Raw genomic sequence first — 27,557 nt, 5'->3', positions numbered from 1 at the left:
CTCTTTTTGTTAGCAGTGCCTCCTTTGGTCTCCCTACAAAAATCCGCTCAAATTAAGAATCTGTCAAAGAAGTGAAAGTGGAGATCCCAAGAACTCTGGCTAGATCTTGGTGGTGAAGGAGACTTTGATGAGAAACATAAGAAATGAAGACAAGAACTGTCAAAGTCAAAAAGAGGGAATGTGTCTGGGAATGTGAATAGCAAGCTAACTGCAGAGAGAAAAAACAGTGTAAAATGAGACAGAAGTAAATCTAAGATTCAACAGAGTGTCCTACCCACTAAAGGAGATTGTACTCCCCTTTAAGGCCAGGAAGATAATCAAGTTTTCTGCTATCTGCACATACTTCTTAAACCCAGTAGGCAAAGGCCCTGTCCTCCTCTATGTAGACCAATGTTAGAACATGTTAACCTGCAACTACTGTTTTCCCAAAAGGCAGACCTCTTAAGTATTAGTCCCTAAGACTTGTTTGCTACATGGCTAACATTATGTTATTATTTATTGTTCTTGGAAAGCTAAAGACACTTTTATATTCCTATGCAATAAACGAAAGAATTAGTTATGAAAACTTCTAGGTTAGGAAATGCAAGAATATGTATACTTGTGCACATAATACAGTTCAATTAAATGGGCACATAATATTTTTTCCACAGAATCAGTTTACCACCACCAGTCAGTGTAACAGAAAACAACGTTTAGCATGTTTTTAAAACAAGACTGCAAATACAATTGGGTGAAACAGCAAATACAATGTGTAGTGCTTCTGGAAGCACGCCCTGTGCCCCAGGCATACTTTCTACAAAGTCATACTTCAATAAAATGAAGAACATACAATTAGTGATCTCTTGTGAAAAGCCTAACTGATTTTATAGTATTAAGAGTGAACTCTAAAGCAAAATGAAGAATTAAACCTAAATTTCCAGGGCTTAATTCAGCCATGAGCCCCTGTTCCATTCACTACTTCCAATCTTCAGTGGCAAAAAAAGAGGGAATGTATACAACCATGATTCAGTCCTACAGCATACCCGCTGTCTGTTCTGAGCAAGGCAGTGTGTGTGGAAAAAAAATGACATACTAAAGATGCACACTATCATAGTGTATATACAGACTAAATTTTTTTGCCAGATAGCCTTAATGCTCAGAATTCTTCTGATTTTGTAATTTTAATGATACACTTCAACCTTCTGTGATTACCACATACAAACTGATACATAAAGCAGTGTTTGTTCATTTAATACTGGTTTCAAAAAATTATTTTCCACATATTGCAAAGTATTTTTAAAAATATCTGACAAAATGAAGAAAATAGAAATAAGCAAAAGAAGACTACAGCAAGAATGTAAGTTTTTTAAAATAAATCCTCACATTATTTTAATAATTTAAATTGTAAAACCACATGAATAATTTCACACACAGAGTTAGAACCAGTAATTTTTTTCTACCTGTCCAAGTTCTTCATTGAGATTGGAAGTACGAGCCATTGCAGCAGTGTCTGTAGGTTCATAGTGCATGTCTATGTCCTACAGATAAAAAAAAGTATATATATTTAAAAATAAGTCTTCCATAACTTATTACAAAAAAATCTAGTACATAAATACAAAAGGTAAGTGTAGAAGAGCAGACTGAACATGGATACAAGTTATCTACTTATGATTGTTTCAACATGGGAAGCCATAGACACAATCAGATCACTTCTAAGAGTCCCCAGAAGAAAATAGATTTCCTCTTTAAAACAAAAATCTATATGATTCTTTGAGGTTTTACTCCAATTATTTCCAGTGATCTGTATTATTGAAAAACTGTTGTATCCGTGCATCTAAAATAGATTTAGCAACAAGCAGAAATACTACATTGTAACACATAGAAGTCAGGCTTAGCAATTTATATTGTATGCACAACCAGTCATTTCTAAATAGCAGGATAAATATCCTTTGAGATAAAAACATGAAGATAAATTTAAGAGTACACAATAAATGTAGGGTACATTATAAGTGGTGGGTTTTTTTTCTTTTTAAATACAGTAAAAGATTAAAACGTTGTGAAGTAAGGCAATGTAGTGCAACAGATTGCAGATGACCAACTTCTCCATACCAATATGGCATGCACAAACAGAAAGATAATGTTTTAGATAAATGTCCAGAGTCCCAGATCAAGATAAATTAAAGACAACTAATCCTTCATGACGTGAAATAGGGTGGGGGGGAATAGAAGTTAAAACAGTCTTTTGGATTTGTTGTATAAACAGTTGCCAATCTACACATTCAAAATGGGTGCACCTTTGTTGAATATTTATTTTAGAATACAGAACATAAAGGAAGAATTTAATTGCATTCTCTTATTTGTCAACAATTTGTTCTATAGCACAAAAGAAATGAAGAAATCAGAGCCAGCTGACTGCTCACAAAAAGATTTGACTTTTAAAATAAAGATACACTTCACCTGCTACTCCACAAGCACTTTTATCTGTATCTGCATGACATCATATTTCACACACACAGATCTATTTCTGACATTTGATCAAGGAATCAGATTAAAGAGTTCAGAATGGTATGATTAATTTACATTTGGAAAAAATGGAAAAACTGAAGGCATGCTATTAAAAGCACTTGCATGGCTTTAAAGGGAATACCTCACCCCTACCCCAAACAGAGTAAACCCTTCTTTTCCCCCATTAATTCATTAAGAAAAAAAATTAGAGGATGCCAAAATGATCTTTATATATTTTGTAAGAGCTAATACTAACAGACACTGGCTTTGTACAAAACACCCCATTAAACTATGGTGGTGGTGGGAAAAATCAGCAAAATACTGAAAAAAAACAAAACATGGGCTACGCTTAGAAAGAAGAAATGAAACTGGACAAAACTCCACTGGAGTACAAAATTCTTTCTTCTGATCATTCTAGCTGAAACCAATACATTAATAATGAGAAAGTACAAAGCAAATAAAAACATGTTCCAAAAAACAATTTGGGGTAGGTATAAAAGTACTAAATAAAACCATTTATTATTACTTTCTCAGATTCCAGTAATAATAAATAAACAGCATACATAGGCATTTACATTAATAAAAAGTCTGGAAAAAATGTATACATAGACAAGCAATCAATCATTTCACTTACTTGTAAACCATGTGATTTTAGAAGTAAATGCATATTGTAAAAATAATATTTACCCAATTTATGAAATATGCCTGGATAAATTTAACAACTTCAAGCGTAACCAACAAACTGATTGGAATAAGATTATTGAAGAGAATGATAAAAGTCAAGAAATTCAATCCAAAGTTGCTTGCTCCACCATCTGCCAAAAACCAAAGCAAACAAACAAACAAAACATTTAAGACCACACTTAAAAGTATTGCATTAGCTGCTGATTCAGAGTATTACATTAAATGCTGATTTTAAAAATGTTCTATGTCTCAGAAGAAACTTAAGAATTAATTACAATATCACTTGCCTATAAATATGCCCTTCATAAAAGTTAAGGATCTCTATTATAAAGTGGAGTTCAAATTTAGAGATCTTTGCCATCTTCTCCAATTTCTGAAAAGCAAACTTACCAGCAATTCCCTCTTTTAATACATTTTAAGATCATAATCTGGGAATACCTATATATAGCAACCAAATTCTAAACTCTAAATTTTAGAGTTTTATGTTTTTAAAAGGGCAAATGTGTAGTAGAATGAATTTTTTGTCTATCCGCCCTCACAGCTTCCTATTCCCCCCCCCCCCCCCCCCCCCAATCCAGTAAAATACTATGAAAAAAGTAAATTCACACCACATGAAAAGAGGAGATGAAATTAGAGAGTTTAATGAAAGTTCTAAGAGAACTGGAAATGTGGATATTACCATATATAACAAGCAGTTTTATCCTACTTTTTCCTTTCAAAATTTTAGATAACTCTAGTAGTAGCACCTCAGAGAGGATGAGAATAGGAAATAGCAGTCTGCTCTCCAGTACAGCAAAAGGGTAAAAGACGTAGCCTGCCTGTCTGTATTCAAAGATCTCTCAAAGAAAAACAGCCTCAGACAGGTTTCCACTGCCTATGGAATGTGGATCTGGTTGTTACTGTAAGATCCAAGAGAGCAGGTTTTGGATACTTTCATTAATACCAATTCCAGCATCAAATGAAGTACAAGTCTAGAAGACCAGAGAGCTAACATTCACCATGACATTGATATTCTGAATACTGACTACCGAGATTAAATGAAGTTTGCTACCTATTGCTACCTGTAAATAAAATAATATTCAGATATTTATTGTTAACATTACCACTTTTTTTATCATCCACAGGCAACAGATTGTTCTAACTAAATACTAACAGCATTCAGAAAGATGGGGCACTGCTGGGAACCTGTTTCACTACCACATAAAAATTAAATAACTAAAAGGAAAGTGGAATAAATTGCTTCTTACATATTAAAAGTACCTGGTACAAGAACAAGTATGAGCTGAATGCAGCCTTAGAGGGCATATGTTACAAAACACACACACAATTTCATTTAATCATGGGGCACATACCAGAAAATAAACTGACAAGGATAATCACTTGAAGAACACACAAAAATATCAACTTTTTTCCACTTCATGATGGGAATATGAAAATTAAATTTCTTCCTTTTTTAAAACAAAAAGTTTCTTCCTCAGCATCAAAAAGAAGAGAAGCAAGGTTCTCAATAAACTGAAGTTCATCATAAATGCAGACAACTGATTTGTTCAAGAGAAACTTTAGGACAGTGCCTTCAAATCAGAATTCTAAGATTTTTTTTTTTTTTTTTTTTTTTTTTAAAACTGACCAAACCACTCCATTATTCCTATTTTGATGACTACATTCAGCAGCTTTGTATTCAAGACTGTTGTTTCAGGAGCAGAAAGCCTAGTTTTGGTTGTACTGCCTAAGTAAAGAAGACTGTAGGCCCACCATAAGAAATCCTGAAAAAATGAATAATTGACCACAAAGTATATTTACGAAAACTTCCTTTAAATCTAGTTCCCTCACTGAGGGTCAAATTATTTCAATACGTTGCACGCTGCTGTGAAGGCCCACCTAACATCACAGTGCCTTGCATCCACTCTGAGTACAGCTGCCCAGTATAATATGTTAGGTGAGATCTTTTGTGCCTGTTTTATCTTCTTTAGGAGCAGTTTGCTAAGATCTGATGTTGGCAACCAATAATTAGTTAGATCCCTGTCTAGTAAAAATTATAAAGCCACAGCATCATGTCCTGGGATGAGGGAGTTTAAAAATTCAGAAGAGTCACTGCAGCTTTAAATATAATCCATCGGTAATAGCTGAAAATGGCTTTAGTCTGATGTCTAGGAAGCTGACTGTTTATGTCAGTGGAATGCTGATACAGACCCTGCTGAGCTGCAGAGATGCAGAGGCTGAAAGATGCAGAGGCAAACAACAAAGCTCCCCTCCCTGAATTTAGCAAGAGCTCAGATGGCACAGTAGGGTAAATTTTATACTTGCCATGATATACCTAGACTAATGACTTTAGTCAACAATCAGTAAAGAAAGGCTGACAAAAAACACACTGTGTAAAGGACGGTAATCATCCTCCTTTCCAAATATGAACACTAAAATATTAATATATTATTTTACATCTTACAGTTTAGATCAAGATACCAATCTCTTCCAGTATGCCTTCGATTCCATATAGCTGAACCAATAGAGCAGATCAAAGACATGGCAATAAGGATGCAGAACAGAATCAAAATCTGAATATTCGTAATCCGTTCCACATTAGACATTTTAAGAGGTGGACTTGTTGAATTCTGCAAGACAAAACCAAGAGTGGCTATTAAATATTAGAAAAGGTACACACAGTTCTCGCTTTTCAAATTACATGTTACCGCATCCTTTTCCAAATATTCTCCCAAATATTTCATCATCATAAATGGCATAACTGTTTCACTCAAAAGAAAAAAAAAGCAGCAGCTTATAAATCCATGAATTAGAGCTTTAGATGTGAGTCACAAGCAGTTTAAACAATCACACAGAACACTCATAACAGCAACAGCTAACAGTAAACATTAAAAATGAATGTGCATACACCTCATCAGTGCTGTGGAAGACAATTGCTAATACAATCAAACTTTTTCAAATAACTGTTTTACAAATCAGAAAAGCAATAAATAAGAGACATGCATGACCAATCTGAAAGCATTCTTTTTTCTCAACAAATGCATCTCAATTTTCTTATTTCAAACAGCAGTAGGAAAAGTAATTTCATAGTCTGAGAACGGTTCTCTTCCCTCCTCATTTTGCAAATAAAGTTTCACTTTGTTTTCTGACAAGAATGCTTACCTTTGTACTTGCAAGAAAGCTCCACAAGAGGACAGTTTTAGGAGCAGTCAAAAATAAAAAAGATGAACAGGCAAACTATAATGATCCAACTTGCTAATAAAATAGTTTCAAAACACAAGTTAAAAAATAGAATCCATGGATATGGTTACTAGTGGAAAAACTACTCCGTGGCTAAGTGACTAATAATAACAAGAAATTGCTTTATTTTTTTTGGTTTTCTTCATAAGAAAAATGCTCTATTAATGACATTTTAATCACTATATTGAATCTAGCCATGTTTTTTGAAAGGATTTTCTGTGCTGTGTAACAGCATAATACAGTAACAAAACAGATAATTTAGACAAAATCCAAGTGACAAACCTGCATAAGTTTTGTGTCATGTCCCGTGTAGACAACTATCCCATGAACCCACTGAGTATTTCTCAGCTGAGCTCCTCGTAGAAGAATCTGGTCAGATCCCAATGGAACAGTACTAGAAGGAAGGAGTTTTATATTTTAGCGTTAAAACAAGCAATGCCAACGACTAAACATAACCAGCAGTTGTTAAAACTAATTTTTCAAAATTTAGATGATTACTGTAAATATGCTAGGAACCTAATTTTCATAGTTAACTTTTTGGGAGTGTTCACAGAGAAAAAAACTTGACAGTTAAAAGCAAGTCCAAAAATTTAGGCTTGCAAAAATATTACTTACCATTTAATTTTGACTATGGACACTAAAGATTTGGCATTACTAAGCAAGCATACTGAAACTAACAAAGGCTAATTTTCCTGTGATTTATGGTTACGAAGCTTTTTCTTAAGCGTATGTGGAAACTCAACTACTCTTATAAAATTGATTTTCCAAATCAATTTTCAAATGAAATAATTTTCTGAACTCTCAACTTAATCCCCTCTTCCAGTGAAATAAATATCCTTTATGAACGTGATAAATTATTTAAAATTCACAACAGTATTTCCCGCACCTTCTTTAAATTGCAAAACCAGGTAAATTTACTTCTGTTATTCTTCTAGAACTGCACTGAGTAAATGAGCAACAAAACCTCAAAAGATGCTAGAAACATTTAACTGTCTTAAATTCAGACAGGTTTTTGGAATCAGTTCTTGCAGAAACTAGAAAAAAAATTTAATCTGGAAAAATATTTGAGTGCTTTTCCATAAAACCCAAACAACTAACAAACACCACCCCATTACAACTTGACCCATTTACTTTCTAGGAAACTAGTACAGAGCATACTGACTGTTTAAGGAATCATTCTCCCCACCAACTAAGTAGGTTTCAGCAACTGAAATGCTGAACGATATTGCCATGGAAAATAATTTCCAAGTGCAGGCACTTAATCAAAAGCAGGAATCAGAAAAGAAAACTGAAATATGAAACATACTGAGATTTACTTGCATTCTAAATCTGAACTGTGCTGCTCTTGTATTTGAGAAGTGTTCATATCATGGCAAAATTAAGAGAATAAATATCCTTTCAAGTATGAAAGGAACTGCTGGTGTTTGAATTACACAAGAATCATTAAGAAAGACCCCTGTTGCCATCAAAGATTGCTTCTGCACCCCTATTTATTTGCATTCCTTGATCAGAATCAAAGACTTTTGGACCATCGATCAGCACAATACGTAGACATTTATTTCAGTTAAGGAATGTATTACACGTCATTCCAAGAATAATTAGATAGTTTTAGTCTATTAACACTAGCATGAATGCCACAGAAGATGAAAGAAAAATACCTTTCTCTGGTTATATGCAAGTCCCCCACAGATAAATTGGAAACTTTTCAACTATGGACCTTCTCTGGAATGCCAAAAGACTTTCTGTCCCTTCTACTAATACAAAAGAGCCTAGGAAGGCAGAAGTCAAAACCTTCCAGTCTTAATTCTTGTACTCCTTGAAGAGTCAGGTGAGTTCTAAGACTCTTCCTAATCTTCCTCTTTGTTTTCCCTTCTTAAAAATTGTGAAGAATATGCAGTAAAGTCCTTTCTAGTGCAGGATCCATTGATTCATTCTTCCATCAGGACACTGCCTCTCAAATGGATACCCTTCTCCAACTTGGGACAGGAATTTATCCTCAAGGGCCTGTTATTGGAAGACAATCAGAAGAGAATTGGGATTGCAGCCAGTGGGAGCTATCTCCAGCAGAACTGGTGCACAGACCAAGGAGATGAAAACAGACAGCAAAACAACCAGGGGCATAGAAAGCTCAGATCTGCCAGGTGTCATGCTACTGATCCTCAACACTGTGATTTTACCTCACTCTCTAATGAGGGGATGGCACGATGACTTGACAGAGCTCTCAAGTCTCTATTTCCTGGCCTTAGTCTTCTCAAAACTTCTCCAACTCATTTGATTCTTCTTGTATGCTACATAACTAATGACTCCTCAGCAACATTTGGGTTGTATTCAGTAAGGGATGTTCTCAGTGGGGAAATACCCTCTTAGCATACTTTCCTGCCAGGGCTGTCAAGAGTATATTAAGAGCTAGGAATTTCTAAGACACATTTGAAAGCTTACATACCAAAATGTTTTTCTGAACACGCATACTTCACTCTTATCCATAATTTTCTTAAGAATGTCTTCAGGAAAACATTTACTTTAGGTCTGGATAACCAATATTTGCCCTTGTTTTTAATTTGCTCACCCTTTTTCTCTGAGCCATTGTTTAATCATAATTTCAAATTTATCCAGGCTAAAGAACTCTTCTCCTTTCTCTAGCTAATTGTCTTCGTTGACTAAAACCAAGTGACATGCTTCTGTATATTCATGAGCATAACAAAAAGCTGCACGCTTTGGAGGTAAGAGTTAACTCGCTCAAAAGCTGACAATACTACAAAAACTTTTTTGGCCTCATTTAGTCCACAGATTTAGCCAAAAAGCAAAATAACTGTAGTGGAGTTCTACCTCCTTGAATACTGAGTATCCAAAAGAAAAAAAGAGAACCTTCATCTTTTTGAGTTGCTCTCCCATGAAGGGAAAAATAAGAGACTGAAAAGGTCAACGAGATACAACAGTTATGGCACTCCAATGAGTTATCTAAAGTGAAAGAAGAAAGAAGAGGGAGATAACATTTTCAGTATCTTCTGTTGCTTTTGCAAAAACATTAAGATGGTAGCAGATAAAGTGGAAATCACAACTTCTGGATCTACATAATCTGGTAAGAAGGTCTTAAAGATCTGGATAAATAAATACCAGTTGGATGAATCTGCACTACCTCTAATATAGGCAGAAAGAGAACTCATCCCTGATTTTTCAGGTTGGAAACAAGGTCAGGATCCAAAAAGAGTTACTTACCTGCAATTCTTTTTCACTGAAGGTAAATATTATATTAGAGCCACACTTTTGGAACTATCCTACTGCACAGCAACTATATTAAAAATACTCCAAAACTGAATTTCTTAAATGACAAATTGCTTGACCAGCAGATGGCGAGCTCCTACACATTCTTGAGGCATAATAGCCATCAGCACATTCAATGTTTCTTTTTCAAACCAAATTTTAAGATTAAATAATTAGATAAAAAAAAAAAAACAAGTATGTTTTTCCCTCTAGCCAGGGAGGAAGGATGAATGTGTGGATCTATTATAACTATTACCTTCAGAGAAGAATTACAGGTAAATGTTTTTCTCTTCTTAACGACAAGTACAGTGGAATTATAATAGATCCACACTCTTGCGACTGAAAACTCCCGGAATGTATCTGTAAGAAATCAGTAAATAAAAAATGGAATATAAAAAAAAAAAAAAGGTATTTAATAATTAGTTAGTACTATATATATCAGTCTAAAACCACAAACATGAATAATATTGTATAATGGAGAAGTAAATGCCTACCAAATAAAAAAGAAATCCTGTAAATCTTTGGGAATGAAGGACTCAACAATTCTGGATATCATAATGAATTTTATACTCCTAATACATCACATGTGGTTCGAACCCATAGAAAACTCCAAATATCAATATTTGGTAAGCACTTAAGTATTTTAAGAATCTTTGACGCAGTTTTACAAGCATGTACGTTGTAATTGCACTGACGCTGTCTATTTTTACAGAAACATACTGTCAGTAAGCTAATGTATTAAATGTCTTTCAGCTACCAAATTAGAAGGATTTTAGGTATATAGTGATGGACTCAGTTCCACTCCAGACTTAGACAAACAAAAGAAAACAACAATAAAAAAACAGGCAAGAAGCTACTTCTATTCAGCTTCTATAATAGAAACTTAACAGGCAAGGAATGAGATGCTTAGAAGTGAGTTACTAGGTACATATTCCAGAACTATTGGAATTTGATTAGCACTCCCTTCTACTATTAATAGTTATTGCTTTATGAAGGTCAAGTAGTATAAAAAACTCAAGTTGTAGACATTAGAAGTATGGTTTTACCCTTCAAGTTTTTTTAAAGAACAGTCTAATAAAGCATACATCAGAAAAGATTTTTACCTCTCTAGTCTTAACAGAATAAAGATTTTACTATTCATATTTTAACTTGAGTGGTTTAACAACATATAGCTATCTACTGTTAGATCAAATCTACTGAGATGATCTTCCTCAGATTTACATACCCATGCCCATCCAGTCTGATGTTTCCAACAAAGTCATAGAGATGTCGGTTTGGGCTCTCGCATTCAATTCTGCCCGACAGTCTCATCAAGCTTTCTATGTCCTTTATGTCTGATGTTAGTGGCAAACCCTGTAAACAAAATCAGTTTGTCATAACATTAAAAATCACTTTCCAATATATAAATCTATGTATTATAAATCTGACAGTGCAAAACCAGAAAACCAGTATCCCTATGGGAACAAAATGGGACTGCTACATTTTGCTGTCACACTGCTGGATGCTACAGACAGTGGAAAAAGTCACCTTGGTATCTTAAAACATCATGATGAAGACAGGGTCATAACCAATGATCTAACTCAGCAAGAATGTTCCTGCATAGGGACAGCACACTCAGTCAAAAACTGCATTCCCTACCTGTCCCTCAAGGACAATACTGGCACTATCAGCTTCTTTCTGCAGGGCTTCTCCCTCAACTATCCTCTAAAAACAAAACCAATACCCAAACTACAATCTTTCCACCTATTTTCCCAAAGAAAAACCCTAAAACAAAGTGCGAGACATGGCTTAGGAATAACCATGCGTTCCTTCCACTTAATTAATTGAACAAAAACTTTTATGATGTCAGTAACCTGCAGCTTTTTATTCAAACCATTAAAATTTCAGTCTTCCAAAATGGCCATTAATGTCAGAAAATACGTTTTTATAAACAGTAAGAGACTAAAAGAATATTAGCAATATTCTCAAAAATGAAATTCCTACCTGTCGAATTTTTAAGTTTGTCTCGCCATCTAAGTTGGATGTTTCAATGTAGCACATAGCTTGTGGTTCACTATTAAGAAAAAAAAAAATCCTTAATTTTAAGTTATTGTGTCAAAATCCATGAACTTTCTGTAACATTTTCATAGCTATTTATACAATCAAGTTTTTTTTTTCTTATCAAATCTTCAGAACTAGAATAATTTACAGCTAAATCTGTAAAACCAACAGTACATTTTCAGAAAAGTTTGCCAAAACCTATCTTCTTAGATGAAACACCGCTAAAAATGCTGTACATAGTAAGTTTTCTATGTTTTTACATGAGATTAAGATAAAGGCACAAATATAGTGCATTTGTAGTGCCTACTACTGTAGTAGTTTAGACATGAAAGTTTTCTTGTAAAGGGTTCTCTTACTAAAAAAGTCTAAATTATGGATAACATAGTACAGTTTTTGAAATATATCTGTCCTCTATGCAATTTAAAAAAGCTTTTTTATAAATTAAAAGTTTTAAGCTTATGCAGAACATTACTACTTGAATAGTTCATCTATTTGACATATACTGATAAAAGGGTTATTATTTAATTTTTTCAACACAGTTTTTTGATGTGTAACAAACAGCAGTATTTTGTAAAATACTTTTTGGTTTTAAAACATATTACCACCATTACAGAAGTGTTAACTAAGAAAACAGAGGTACAGAAGGACAAAATTATTTTTCTGCAAGTAGACAGTAAACAAGAACAGATCTAACGGGTCAGGATTTCTGAATTACTACACTCAGCTCCCATTTTCTGGACAAGAAGACAGAACACTTACTACTTGTATCTACAACAGAAAGAAGTTTTGATCCTGAGAAGGACCAGAGGAGTCACAAAAATCCCTTACAACTTAAAAGAATAAATGTTTACTCTCTACAACACGTTAAAACTTCTAATATTTTCCTTCTTTCTAACATGAAATTCAAGCATCAAGTGTTTTTTAAAATTTCCTTTCTTAATGCAACAGTGGCTACTGATAGCGATTTAGTTTCAAAATGCTTGCAGGATAAAGCTCTGTAGGTTATTCTAACATTTTTGTAAAGCAAAAGCATTAAAATGTAATAAATAATTATAAATTCCTTTCAGGCTAGCATTTTCTTCTTGGCAAACTTTTCTAAAAATGTAAATAACTTCTGTTTAGATCGTTTGGATGGAATCACCCGCATAAAACGTTATTACAATTCTAGCATTTTTATTAGCTAATAGTAAAAACCAAACAATATTTTTGTGAAGCACTTTTAAAACAGACTAAGGCAGCAAAGACATTTCAAGTGAGACACATGCTTAATTGTAATTACTGTAGCAGATAGCAGTGACTTCCAAAGTAAATAAATTACAGTTAGATCAAGGCAGGCCCATTGATTTGTTAGGGAAAACTGAAGTGTGGTAACAGTGCACACAATAGCATAAAGCTGACATGTCTAAGAAACATGCATTTTGTCACAATACACAGGAACAGCGCTGCTTTTGCCATTGCATGCAGCAGAGATTGTGCAACATCCAAGTTTGTGCAGAGGGTCCTCTACCAGTCCTACCAACATTAAACTATGTTCTTTGCTGAAAATAGTGGGTTGGTATAAACATGTATATTGTTCTTAATTTGCTCTAAAGAATTAAACATATATTTACCCTGATGTTTTACTGTGTGTTTATTCAATGACAACTTGTCTGATAAAATTTCATGGGGACAGTGTAAAAACAAAGAGGACTGGGACAATTTTTAATTTCTTGGAGTGTTATTGTGTATGTACATTTTAATGATCTGTACTTTCATCAACCGAACCCTTTGTAATTTTATAAATGTGTGTGTTTTGCCGAAGAAAAGTGAACAGCAAAGCAAAGATTATCAACATGGTAGTGTTCTTCGTATTTGGTATATGAGGACCCACGTACACGTATCCTGTGCAACTAGTTTATTCTAACCTTGATGACAGACTGATGAGATCAGCTGGGAGATGTTCCCCATTGGTCACTTTCACTACTTCCCCTACTGCCACCTACACATCCCAGTTTGAAAATGATTAGAACAGAAAAATAAGTGACAGGGAAAACAAAAAAACCAAAACAAAACACAAAACAAAAAAACAACCCAAAACAGACAAAGACAAAAAGACAGAGTTTGAAATTATTATACAAACAATACATGTTAATTAAAATGTCTGATGACAATTTTTTCAAAATCTATTTTAATCAGGTCAGAAGGTGAAGAGGTAGAATATTCTTACTCGAGTGGATTGTTTTACTGTAAGGCACCAATTTTAAGCTGCAGAACACATTGATATTGTACAGTAAAAATAAAAAGCTGTTATTCTTATTTCTCAATTGACAAAGTTTCTAGCCACTCCATACATTAATTAAAAAAATAAAAGTCACAACAAAAGATTTCCCACCAACTTTTCTGGAAAGTCAGGTGACAAGAACCTTTCTATGTAGACATGCTGAAAATGACGGTGTTTTGTTTCAGCTTTGTAAATTTCAATTTACACTGAACTAGCAATAACGAAATGGAATTAAATCTCAGAGGTTTCTGTCCTTTCACTGTAAGAGATTATAGTTTCCTAAAATAATTAAGATCCTCTTATTCTCCACAAACTGCTATTGCTGGTAAAAAAACCCAAATATTATTAGTTTGAATTAAAACCAGGCCCACAGGCTCACATTACTATTGAAACCTACTAAAATGTAACTGGGCATCAATAAACATCTGGAAAGCAAAACTGATGAGACTGTCTTCCTGAAGAATGCATGGCCACATGGAGATGAGAGGTGGAGAAGGAAAGCACATGCCAGTATGCAGGCAGAATTAGAGGTAATGTAGTAGCACAGGGTTCTCTCCTGGAAGGAGGGCTGCAACAGGACCATAGTAATATAACTAAGAAGGAAGTTTTAGCTGGAAGAAATGCCTGAACTGGGCCCAGAAAATCAATCTCGATTCAAGGAGTCCCCTTTGCAAAGTGGATCCTAGAAGAAAGCCTGACAGAAAAATTCAAGGTTGAGCAATGGTCGTAGCTGGGACAGTGTGTTCTGACAAGGGCAGTAAAGTGAGGATAAACGAAGAGTAACAGTCCTGAGAAGTCCAGTAGCAGCTGACCATTATTTCAATTTATCAACACATGATGTAGGAGTCCTTCAGGGGGCCAAGGCTCGGAAAGAAGGCTTTGCAGGCAGTTGGTATTTTTCTGTGTGTACACTACAACTGGAGAACACTGCGACGCTAGTGTCCTCCAAATCCAAAAGGGCAAAACAGTGAAGACAGACTCAAATTCAGGAGCTTACTCAGGAAGATTATAAAGAAGCTGCTCTAAAAGGATGTAATCTGTTTCACTTGCAAAACACTAGGGTTAGCATGACAGAAGCTATTATCAGGCCAATAGAACAACTGTTTTTGCTGCATGGTGTATCGCCTATGAAGATCGTGGTGGAGCAGCCCCAATAAAATTTATAAATGCTTCTTGAAGTACTGAAGTAAAAGGTTTATAGAGGACACTCAATACAAAAACATCCGAAGTTATGACAAACATTAGTACTGAAGACAGACTGTGGGGAAAATTTACAGTATTATCTGGCAACTACTTTACACTTGATAATAATTTAGTGGAAGTGTTTCAGAAACAGCTACACTTGATTTTGAGATATAATGGAAGATGGAATAAACAGTGTACTAGTCCACACCACAGTCTGTCACAGAAATGCATAAGATCCTAACCTTATTAATTGTACGTATGAGTGGATTCATGAACTTCAGTGGGATCATAGAGGGTTTATACCTAATCCAAAATGACATACATTACAATAATGCTTCTGTTTGTGCCAGAAAAAATACAGAAATTGCATTGTAAACATACAGTAATAAATCAAATACAATTGATCATATTTAAACAATCTTCATTTAAAAAAATTCTTAGAATATGTTGTCTATTGACCTGATCAAATAGATGTTGAAAAATGTGCATCTTCCACATAAGATGTGGATTTCTTAAATAAAACTGTCCAAGGAAATGATGATAAACAACCTCTGATTGTCCATGTAAAAAGAGTCACAGCATTACATGCTATAAATTAAGCCTTGCTTTCAGTGCTGAAATTATTCATTATATATATTAGAGGATAAAGTGAATGTTCAGCTCATAAAGACAGTGTTAATTTGATGGTTCACATTGCATGTTAATTTTTTTTTCCTGATTCAACTACCAAACTGGCAACTATTTCCATTAAAAAAAATATTTCTGTTCCCTGTAATATATCCACTTTAATTTATTTGTAGGATGCAATTTGTTAGGTACATATCAAAAAGCCAACCTGGTTAAATATGGCACTTGAGGTCCAATTTTTAGACAGAGAATCAGCATTTTTTGTATTATACCCAACAACAAAATAACACACTAAGTTTTTCTTAGGGGTAAATTGAATGCCAGTGTAATTTGACAACTGTAATTGTCACAGTTTAAAGAAACACTGCCTGAAATGATAAATGCCTGAATGAACAAAAGACTACACTTCAGAACAGCAGCATTTTTGTTTATTCCTTATTTCCTTGGAGCAATCACAAATAAATAAATAAATAAATGCAGGGTAGAGAAACCAGCCTCTACACTATAAGCATCAGTGGGCATCTCTACCTTGATGAGAGCAGTACAGTGTCAGCAGGTATATACTCTTTGCCTTTTATTATAACTATATCTCCAACATCTACCTGAAAGAAAACTGGGAATTGGTTAATGGTCTCAAACAAAATATGTTATCCCTTTGTTTTAAGCACAGTAAATATTGACCTGCTGAATTTGATAGAAAGACTGTTAGAAACTCACACACTTAGAGAAGCCTGTAGGTATTAGGTACTCAAACGTCACTGGAATTCTTTGGAAATCTATTATTTAATAGGCCTAATCCTGACCTTCTCTATGCAGTTCTTTACTTTTGCTAGTTATTGTAAAATATTTTATTGGAAGACTGAAGTTAAAGAAGAAATTAATCTCCCCTAAGATCACAGTTCTGTTGCAACACGCTATATACCTTACCCTTGCTTCTCCAAAGGTATAAACCAATTTCACCTGAACCTTGCCTCCAAATTACCATGGGTCAAATTTTGTTCAAGCTTTCAGGTATGGAAACCAATAAAGCTAAGGGACTAGATAGACAGTGTAACATTTAGTCCTTGAAAGTTATCTTTAACAGTCCCTTCCTAACTACTGCATAACAGTCTTTAAAGTTCTCATGGTTTAAACCAAAGCAGTTCAGCAAATACACAAAGTAACTAGTTTCCAGAAAGAAGTTTCTGCCTTGGCACACCAAATAATACTAAGGAACTGTATAATTTTGCCATATGTGAATACTCCCAAGTCAATCATATTATTCAAGTTATTTTTCACTGAACTTAAAGGCCACCATTTAACAGCAGTTTTGCCTGACTCATGCCATCAAAACTGACTTGACTTAAAAGTAGATTTTTAAGAGACAACTATTAACAAACAAAAAATAAAATACAAAAGATTATACATTTCCCATCATACCAGTTAATTCTTACCAAGGACAATTATTTGGAGAAATAAAGCAAATATTAAATCTGCATTATGCTCTAAAAGTCATCAACATAAACACACACCTTTTCCCAGTGAACAATCTCCCATGCGCCATTCCGTAATACTGAAAAAAAGAAAAAAAAGAGAATTTTCCAGTTGTACAATCTAACTGCAGTAAACATGTATGGGTTATATTCCTTATGAAAAGCCATACAGACACAGCTCACACAATATCTTACAGCATGTCTTGTTTCTATAAATTCAGGTCAAGCATTTCAATTATACAGCACATATTCTGTATAAACAGTTCTTGTACCGTAGAATCTTATTACAAAGTCAATCAGAACATTTTACAGGGTTTGAGAATCAATTAAATCTGATATATAATGTGGTGTTTTCTAAAACAAAGTAGTAATTAGAATAAAAAGTTCCCAAATTCAACCCATGCCATTTAGCATAAGATTTAGTATAGATTTTCCCTGGCAGTAGCAAATAATATTGCAAGCGTGCTCCACTACTCTAGTTTTAAGTATTGCTACTATGATACAAAAACCATGCCTTGTTTGCTAGTTAATTGCCAAGACTGTGTTTTCAGAGAATAATAAAGGTGACTTTTTTTTTTTTTATTAGCACCAGTTACAAAGCCACTGAAGAATGATTTGCAAAAAGAAAATGAAATTAAAAGAAAATGTATTGCCATGTACCAATACTCAGATAGCTCCAAGAGATTGTTCTCTTTCATTGTGTCTCCTAGCATTCAAACTGTCAGGATGTTTATCTAAGTACCTGATCAGGACCCAATTCTTACGCAAGCATATGTTGATTTCAGAAAAGCGGATCCAAATCTGGGAACACATATGGCCTTTACACCCAAGTCTTCCTTGAAGCTCTGTCCAGACTGACCCCTCTTCTTGTATATCTCAATGATTTCTGCCAGTCGTTATCTAACCTGCTTAATAATTCTTTAGGAAGAGATAAATTCTCTTACCCTTCCTTACACCAAATTTATTAGTGCTATGATATGCACAGGGCAATGGTAAATAGAGCAGTCTCCCTTTCAGACAGTAAGCAAGATATTTTAATGACCGTCTCACCAATCAGTTGATCATTTCACAAAATCTATTTTGACACACCGTTTCCCTTCACTAGGAGAACTACAGATCCAGAGTGAGGTTTGGTTGTAAAACTGTCCTAAAGAACTCAATACATTTGATAATTGTGCTACCAACTACCTCCTTCCATCTCCTTGTGTCAGCAATACTGTTTGTGCGGCCACAGTATCAACCAGATGAAAGAACTGATGAGAATTAAACGTATACCTTGCAGCAATCCAGATGACTAAATTTCACAAATAGCTATAGTAGAATAACTGCCAGCGGAGTTCTGCAGGTCTGAAATGTAAATAAGCTGCCAGAGGTGGCCAGGGACTACTTAGGAAGCGCTAGCTGCAGAAGCACTTGCACTGCTGAAATACATCCTAAGGCTGTTTCACAGGCAGCCAAGCTGACCTAACATAGCATTGCCACTGCAAAGGGAAGGTCCTGTTCTGCCCTCACCCCATGCAAAGGTGTGTGCCTTCACTGCTTAATGCTTGCTGCCTCTGGTGTTTGTTGGACCCTTTGATGAGCCAGTTTAACCTACTAAATGGAAGGAAACTGTCAGCTTTTCTTTCTGGATTTGTTTCCTGCTGGTTTAGCTGGTTACAATCAGCTCACAAATGGATGAGTCAGACTCATGAAAACATGCTGAGACACCTGAAATCTCAAGAGTACTCTAACACTAGCTTGATTCAACAAGCTTTTAAGCACAATTAACATACACTGACATTAAATTAAATCCATTTTCTTAGGAGAACAAACAAACAAGTAGTGTTGTTATGCACCTTTTATATAATGGTTAGAGAACTTGTGCCATAAAGTCTTCTGCAGCCTGGCTTTCACATTGGTGTCTCCCATTTTCCAGCTGTCTCTAACAAGTAACTTTCAAAAGCATGCTGCCCTCCAGGAGACTACTTCACCACACTGCAGCAATGCACATTTCATCATGTCAAAATGCCTGACGGTGTCGTGCTGTATATATATGCAGCCTGAGGTAACAAAAATCATCCCTAATGCAGCCTAATAAATCAAAATCCTGTGCAAAAGTTTTTGACAGTAATGGGAATTTAGAAAGTTAATTACTTAAGGTTAATTGAGATACAGATGCTCTTTAAGGAACAGACAGATGAAGGGAAACCCACACAGAATCTATACATGCACACGCGGGCTGGTTTTGGCTGGGGTAGAGTTAATTTTCTTCATGGTACCTGGTATGGGGCTATGTTTTGGATTTATGCTGAAAACAGTGTTGGTAATACAGAGATGTTTTCATTATTGCTGAGCAGTGCTTACACAGAGTCAAGGCCTTTTCTGTTTCTCACCCCACCCCACCAGCGAGGAGGCTGGGGGTGCACAAGAAATTGGTAGGGGACACAGCTGTGACAGCTGACCCCAACTGACCAAAGGGATATTCTATCATACCATATGACATCATGCTCAGCATATAAAGCTCAGGGAAGAAGGAGGAAGGGGGGATGTTCGGAGTGATGGCGTTTGTCTTCCCAAGTAACCATTACGCGTGATGGAGCCCTGCTTTCCTGAGGATGGCTGAACACCTGCCTGCCAACGGGAAGCAGTGAATGAATTCCTTGCTTTGCTTTGTTTGCGTGCACAGCTTTTGCTTTACTTATTAAACTGTCTTTATCTCAACCCACGAGTTTTCTCACTTTTAGTCTTCCGATTCTCTCCCCCATCCCACCAGGGGGAAGTGAGAGAGTGGCTGTGTGGTACTTAGTTGCCAGCTGGGGTTAAACCACGACAACATGTCATTTCATTAACAAATTCATATGTTTAAAAGATAACCAAAGGTGGAGCTGGTTATATAATGTAGCACATCGCTACTTTTCAGTTACAGAACTGCTGAATACAGGAAAACAAAGTAAAAGAGTACCATACTGATTAACTTTTTAATTATTGCTTTGACAATAGACTATATTTGACGATACATTTAAGTATTGCTTTGACAGTACACTAGGATTGATGTCGTACTTATGTGAATCCTGCATTAGCTTAAGAAACTTATTTCTCGGTGCTAGCAACATTTTATGTATCCTCATTACACTTTCAACTTCCAAGATGCTCTTTTGCATGCATGGAACATTCAGGAATTTTAGGAACAGTCACCAAAGAGCCTAATGAGAGGTAACCAAGGAGAAGAGGTGGGAAAGACAGTGAAACAAGTCTTTTATTAATTTAAAACTTTGTATACTCTGGACAAAAAAAAAAAAAAAAAAAAAAAATTGAAAAGGCACTTCAAGATTCACTGCCACCTAGAACTGTTGGTTGCAATCTCAAAAGCTATGAATGCTTGATGAAAAGAATTTTGGATGTCTACATTAAGCTGTTTCTCCAGGCCTGTTCTCTTTAGATTTCTATTCTCAGTGCTTTTAGTCAATAGATACGTCTCCCTGTCCTAATCTCTCCATTCCTCCTATTGAAGTACATGCTCAGTAGTTTTGTAAGTTATCTTCCCTCCTCCTTCCCCCATAAATTTTACAGTAAATTTAAGATTGATGTACAATTTAGGTAGGCTTTAAAATTTATGTTTTTAAATTAGAGACATTTCCAGTGCTTAGCAGTACTAAACAATTCTGATTATCTTTAGTCAATGACTAGATCCCTCCCTAAAAAAAATTAAGGTTATCATCTTTGTTATTTATTTAAAAAAGATTCCGTGTAAGATTCTCCTCTTTGTGGTATTGTTCACACGTTCTGCAATCAAATTCACGTGACACTCATTCCTCCTCCTGTTTATAAAAACAGGACCATCTCTATCAAGAGAGGCCTACCTCAGAACAGGTAACATGAAAAGCTGAAGAAGAGCAAAGCAGGAACTTGAACTTGGGCTTCCTACCTGACAAGCGTGTTTAGGACATATCAGCTAACATCTCCCTCACTTTCTGAGCTAAAATAATCCTCTGGTTTAATACTACTTTTCTTTATTAAAATCTTTAAAAAAAATTATATTCCAAATTTTGGTTTGGGTACACTGGCTAAATATCTCATTATCTCTAATCAAACCATTATTGATTTCATATTAAAAAACACAAAACAAACCCAAATAACTCCATTCATCTTTAGCCACAGTTTTGAAGCAGCATAGAAAGATAGTTCCATTTTATAACTTTTCCTTCCAATTGCAGAGTTTTCCAAAATCGAATTATTCAAGATTGGCTCGTTGAAAAAAATTATGATTTGTGTACTCAGAAATGTATAGACTTTTCATCATAATCTAGGCCCACTAAATATAGTGGTGATTATGATCTTTTAACAGCTACAGCATCACCTGTGTTAAATGAGTAAATGTTAAGAGTTTCTTAGGAACCTCATAAACTTAATCTAGAACATATTCCATTTTGTGGGGCTAAAGTGACTGCAAATTGTTATTTCAACTGTTTAGATTCCAAATTTTGAAGTAATCTGCACAAGCAATTTCCCACTCAATTACCCGTCAGGAGTTCAGGTTACATTACTACCATTTAAAAAATATTCAAAAAACACCCCCTCCCACCCCCTCCCCCTCCAATTAACAGGCTTTAAAAAATTTCCTACCTTGAGTTTGTTTCTTGTTCACCGCATTGTCAGCTTTGTGCCTTTTCTAAATTAAAAATGCACAGTGGTTAAAGACTTCTGTTGACATGATAAAGCTTTCACACTTAAGGTAAAAAACACATGTATTACCCTCTCCCACTCGTCAATTCAATAAACTGATTTTAAGAACATTTTAAACTGCACTACGGATTACTTGCATAGTTATGATCATCAGGAAAGTCACACCCAGTTCCAGGCTAACCGCGTTGTATGAAAATGCCCTCTCATGTGGGCAATCACTATCTACACAAGTTCCTTATATAAGGAAGCAGTGTATTTGTGTACCATAACTTTGCCTGTTCCTGGAACTGGGAGATGATTCCACCAGAGCAAAGATCATGGAACCATTCTTCATACAAGTGTCTCACAGAGATCTGAAGTCAAGCAATGACTGTGTAAACATAATGACTTCACTTACACTTAAGTGCCTGCAGACTTCAGCAACAGTAAAAAGGACCAGCAAACAAAAATCAACAACCCCCCCCCAAACAGGCCATGATGTCTCTCAGTTTTAATATAGCTGTGAGAAACCTTTTGACAGAAATCTTTTGATTCAGCTACTAACCACCAGCATTTTCAAGGTAAAATCAAACTCATCTTAGCTACAAAAAGCTTAGGAGACTACTAGTTTAAACACAGTATTTAAGAGTAATGAACTCAGTTCCTCCTAAGCAGAAACATGATTTTGAAAATTAATTTAAATATAATTAACTGGTTTAGGTAAGCTTTTTTAATAGAGCTACAGAATTCATGCCTTTGAAATCCAAATAAAATCAGAAGCAATCTTGTAAATTGCAAGAAAAATAAGTCAAGCTGCTTAAGAGATTTATTTCTAATAAAATGCTGGTATGACTCTGAGCTAGCAGCTCTTAAAAGGCCACCTTATCACTTTGCAAAGAGTAAGTTATTTTTTACTAGATTTTCACATATTATCTGCAGATTCTCCTTTCAAAAAAAGATCATTGGAAACAGCTGATAATCTAGCACTGCATGTCACAAATTTTGCTAGCACTTCTGAAGCATATATGGAAAACACATGCTGTTCATGAATAATGTCTTCTGCTAACATCTTCTGCTTCTTGGGATTTCACTCCAGAAAAGGAAGCATTTGGTTCTTGAGCTAAAAGCATTATTTTGATAAGTATATCTATTGATATCGATACATAAGGTTCCCATCCAAAAGCCAGTTAATCTTCCTTTAATATTAGATGAAGACAACCATTTCTGGAGATCTTAGATACCTCACTGTGTAAAGAAACTAAGACATAATGAAAATTAAAGGTTAAGGGAAAACACATCGAATATTTTACTATGCAGCAAATGGTCAGCTTTCCCGGGGAAAAAAGTACAGCTGTCAGAGTCAGCCAGATATTCCTGCACAATATAACAAGCAGGCAACATTAAACTTCATACCTGTTTGATTATAAAAACAAAGCAAATTGTTTTATTTGAACTATAGTCTGTGAAACTCAGCTGTGCAAGTGAGAAATTAATGAAGTTACCATCAGCTATATATATCTATATATATATATATATATCTATATATATATATATCTCTACACACACAGAGAGCCTTTAAATTAGCACCTAAATTCTCCCAATTGGCTCCTTCATCTCATTCAGTTTCAACTAAGTACAGCAGGAATTAACTACATGCTGAGACAATGTAAACTTAAGAGAAAGAAAATAGTGTTTGAATTGCTTTTAGGTATCTCTGTAGTATTTGGTAATGAGAACCTTATTGTTTTAGCTCTTATATGCAAAAAACACTAAACCTGTTCCCTGTCTTTCCCCCCATGCCAAACCGTACACTTCAAGTTGCAAAGGGCAAATGGTAGAAACAAATGACATAGAAGAAAACCGAGTGGATGAGATAATTTTTAAAAGGACACTTTGTACAGTAGCAGCAGCCTCAGTTTTATATTTGCCTAGACACTGACAGATGGTGTAAGTCTGTAAGCATTAACAGCAGAATGGTTAAAAATATCTGAAAGAACATGAATTCATTTTATGGCTTTTTTAAAAGGGGTTTTGTTTATGTAAAGAGAAAGCAACAAAAGACATTTAAGGAGAAGCTGACTATTGGGCAGCAAGTACTACAAATGCAAAACAGAACACAAACATTTAATGGAAACATCATTGTCTCTTGCAGGACCACTCAACTCTGTGGCCCAGGAGCTTCATACAACCCAGGGGGACAATATATCTTGCCTACCATCCATTCACAGAGGCAACTGAGGAGAAGATTGAGTTGACTGTATCAGCAGGAGAAGCAGCATGTGACCAGCCACCCTCCATTTCAGAGCTTCTTTGCAGCTCACCACTGTTCCTCTTGATCATGTTTCTGCACATACATTGTAATTCTGTTCTAACACAATAAATCTGACGCTCCCAGGAAGCCTACTACTTGTGTGCAGGGAAAGACTATACTACCTGCAACCCTTTCCAAAAAATCAAGAGAACAGCCCACAATATAAAAAAACAGTAACACTACTCCTTTAGTGGACAAGGCAATCTGCCATATTATGATGTATTTAACTTCTTGCCCTCCACCTAACATATCTGCAGAACTAAAACAGAACAAGAGCAGATAAAATTCTTAGCATCTGGAGTGATTTCGTAAATCACCGAGACTAATTCCTTAAATGTGAAGGACATCAATTAAAATACTCAACTATATTATGCAAATTACAGAGACAGGTTCTACCATATGCTTTCAGTGAAGAGCAGGCAGCAAGATACTCAGAAAACTCCAACGGCTTTTGTATGAAGTGAAACAGAGCCTGAAATTCCTGTCCCTACCCACAAAATAGAAGTCAGAATGGACGCTTCCAAGTCATGACAATATCCCAGCTCTTTTAAAGTTTTCATTCAATGCAAGAAGAAAGCAAAACAACCATTCCCACAAACACGGACTGGAGGGAGCCAAGGGAAGCTTGGCGTAGGTGGGAGTACCTGCCTAACAAGGACAAGCAGTCCATGTTGTGCTCCTGGCCATCAGGCGTCAGCAGATCACGCTTAGCACCAAGACATGAAAGACTAACAGTAGATTGCACTGGGCTGGAGCAATGGGAAAAACTGGAAAAGGCCTATTCCCCTTGCTGTCTACAAAACCGTGCAAAGTCACAACAGTGACACCAAGGATTTTATGCATGTGACTGTAGAAATAAAGAGCTACACCAGATGCACGGACCTGGATTTGACAACTGGGGAAAATCCATTTTTAAAGCTTTAAAAATGGCACATTAGTGACCGGTACTCATTCATCTAAAATGTATTAAATCAAACAGATTAGCATTCTAAACATACGAAAAACATCACATGATAATTCCAGTAGCAAGTTAAAAGATACTTTTTAGAAATAGAAGAAAATTTAGAAATAAAAGTCCATCCAGTTTCAGGTATAGAGGACAAGTGAGGATGCTCAAGACTGTGCAGACTCCTCGATTCTCAACTGTAAGCTCCTGAGGGCTTATCTATTTTTTTAAAGGCACCTCAGATAAAGATATTAAGATAAAAAGGATGCCGGGAAGATTTTTTTTAATCCTACCTTCTTCATTGTGAGCAAAGCCAGAAGGTCTCACAATTTTTCTATAAAATGTTAGTCTCATATCTTATTCATAGATTGAACTTAAATCCAGCTCACAAGTATAATTAGTGAGAGTAAAGGACTCTGCTCCTGCTCATGCAGGAAGAAAAAAAATGTTTTTCTAACCAAATAAATATTTAAAGGTTATTTGGTTTTAAAATAGATTCCACCTGAGATTAATTCAATAGCTTCCAATCTTCTTTTAGCAGAGCCCTTGTTTGAGAAAACTGGAAATATTCTGGACTTGACTGGTTCTGTGGAGTTCCAGTTCACAGTTTAAAATATGCTTGTACTTCATTAATGAGAACTGTTTGACTAGAAACAATCTACATAATAAACACAACAGTCACTGTTTTACCATGTTATTGTCACTTGTATATATAGTAAACACACTTCCAAATCGTAACACCATATTCTAAAAAACTTTATCCTCTGAAGAAAGTAGCTTTAGAAGTTTTCAAAAGCATCCAGAAAGCAAGAATGGTTCAACACAGAATTATATTAAAAAAAATTTAGTTGAATAATCTATGAAAAAATTGAAATGTATTTACAAAATATTGCTATTAAATACTTACAATATCCTCTATTATCTCCTTCACTGCAGCTACAGCTAAAATAAATAAGAGAGGGACCAATGTTGTGTAACGGCCTGTTGGTGATACATCTGGTATTTGCTATTAAAAAAGAGAGAAAAAGATGTGTTTGCATTGCTGGTTGAAAACATATTTTTAATACAAGAAGCAGTACTTTCTGTGCAAATACAGACAAGGCAACTGGATTAACTTTTTAGACATGGTACTGATTATTTCCAAGAAAGGGTTATTGTCTTCAATTCAAAAGAAACTGATACAACAAAACAACATTTGCATTTTAAATAGCATAGAATTTAGTGGAGTTACTTTCAGAGGTTTTATTGTCTGCAGAATATTCACCTTCCTTTTCTGTGTTTCAAATTAAATTAGAATACGTATTTATAAAACACAATTAATTTTTTCAGTTTAGATTTTTGTTAGAGTGGACACATGTCCAAGGTATTTTTACTTCCCTATGGTTTTAATCTCTATGAGATATTTTGTATCATACTAGTTATTAATTGACAAATTTCAAATAGCTGCTTTCTGTCAGACTATTGTAAGAAACCCATTTTTGCTAAGCAGGTACGGGCACAGATGGTACAAGCAAATGTGTATGTAAGGTGAAAGCTGAGAAGATGCAGCTACTTATGTGATATACACAGATGGTTATCCATAATTATCTTAATATTGACTAGAGTTGTTAATGGCAACATTGATAAGTGAGAGGATTGCTGCCTTAATAGACTTATAATAGGCAATGCAGCCCATATGACTACAATGAGATCTTTGCAAAAGAGTACACTAGTAAGTGGTGGCTCAATGTGGTTAGAAGACATCCTCAATTTATCATAAAGCACGTTGAAAAACAGCCAGTGTTATTTATGAATTATATACATTTCTTTTTGCTACCACCACATTGTGCTTCTGAAGAAAACAGGATGTTATATGTACATACGCTATGGTTCTTTGAGTAAGACCAATATGAATCTATTTTCCAGGTTACTGTAGACCACATTTCTGAAGCAATTAAATGGAAACCAAGCAGAAAAAGTTACTGTTGAGCAAGTGCCTATGTGTTGGCTACAATGGAAAGGGATCTGTCACTTCTCCAGCTATTCCTACCCTTTCATTCCTCGCTACATGCATGCCCTAACTCCACCATTCCAACTCCACATTACTTTCCAGGCAAAATATTAAAGCAAAAGGGGCACCAGCCCATACCCTGGTTCCATTACCCCATATTTCTTACTCCTGCCACTGTGGTCTCACTGTGGGCTTGTAAGTCCCAACATTCCACTGCCTCACGTTCCACTTCCTCCACCCCAAACACCTGCCTGCCAGCCTCTCACCCAGCCATGCCAAGCCTCAAACGGCTTCTGAAACCCCACATTCTGTGTCTGCTAGCTTAACGTGCACAGTGGTACCACAAGAAACACTGCTGGACCACTGGATTAGCCCGAGATGCCAGATGGGGTGAAAAGGCTGTTTATTTAGAAGCCACAGGTTTGCAGGCAGAC

The 27,557-nt window shown here is 35.4% G+C and overlaps 1 protein-coding gene across 6 annotated transcripts in view; it reads right to left on the bottom strand.

Moving 5' to 3' along the window:
• The window catches only part of ATP8A1 (ATPase phospholipid transporting 8A1), a 122,674-nt gene that overhangs the window by 80,518 nt on the left and 14,599 nt on the right, over positions 1-27,557 (bottom strand). For 2 of the 6 annotated variants that reach the window (XR_014228618.1, XM_082316025.1), the window contains exons 4-13: positions 26,041-26,139; positions 21,838-21,883; positions 17,272-17,312; positions 16,289-16,362; positions 11,632-11,701; positions 10,874-11,001; positions 6,670-6,781; positions 5,612-5,777; positions 3,172-3,299; positions 1,440-1,517 (exon numbers count right to left, since the gene is read on the bottom strand). Coding sequence is in view for 5 of the 6 variants with exons in the window: in XM_082316025.1 (XP_082172151.1) it covers positions 1,440-1,517; positions 3,172-3,299; positions 5,612-5,777; positions 6,670-6,781; positions 10,874-11,001; positions 11,632-11,701; positions 16,289-16,362; positions 17,272-17,312; positions 21,838-21,883; positions 26,041-26,139 (942 nt within the window). In the remaining variant the exon portion in view is untranslated. Of the gene's footprint in view, positions 1-1,439; positions 1,518-3,171; positions 3,300-5,611; positions 5,778-6,669; positions 6,782-10,873; positions 11,002-11,631; positions 11,702-13,592; positions 13,667-16,288; positions 16,363-17,271; positions 17,313-21,837; positions 21,884-26,040; positions 26,140-27,557 lie in introns of those variants that run through there. The other 4 variants (XM_082316026.1, XM_082316028.1, XM_082316029.1 and 1 more) reach the window with 4 other exon arrangements.

This window comes from Platalea leucorodia (assembly GCF_965183815.1).
Source record: "Platalea leucorodia genome assembly, chromosome: 6".
Classification (NCBI taxonomy): domain Eukaryota; kingdom Metazoa; phylum Chordata; class Aves; order Pelecaniformes; family Threskiornithidae; genus Platalea; species Platalea leucorodia.
Note: the sequence above shows the minus strand (reverse complement) of the source record. Positions and strands in the feature narration are given on the sequence as shown.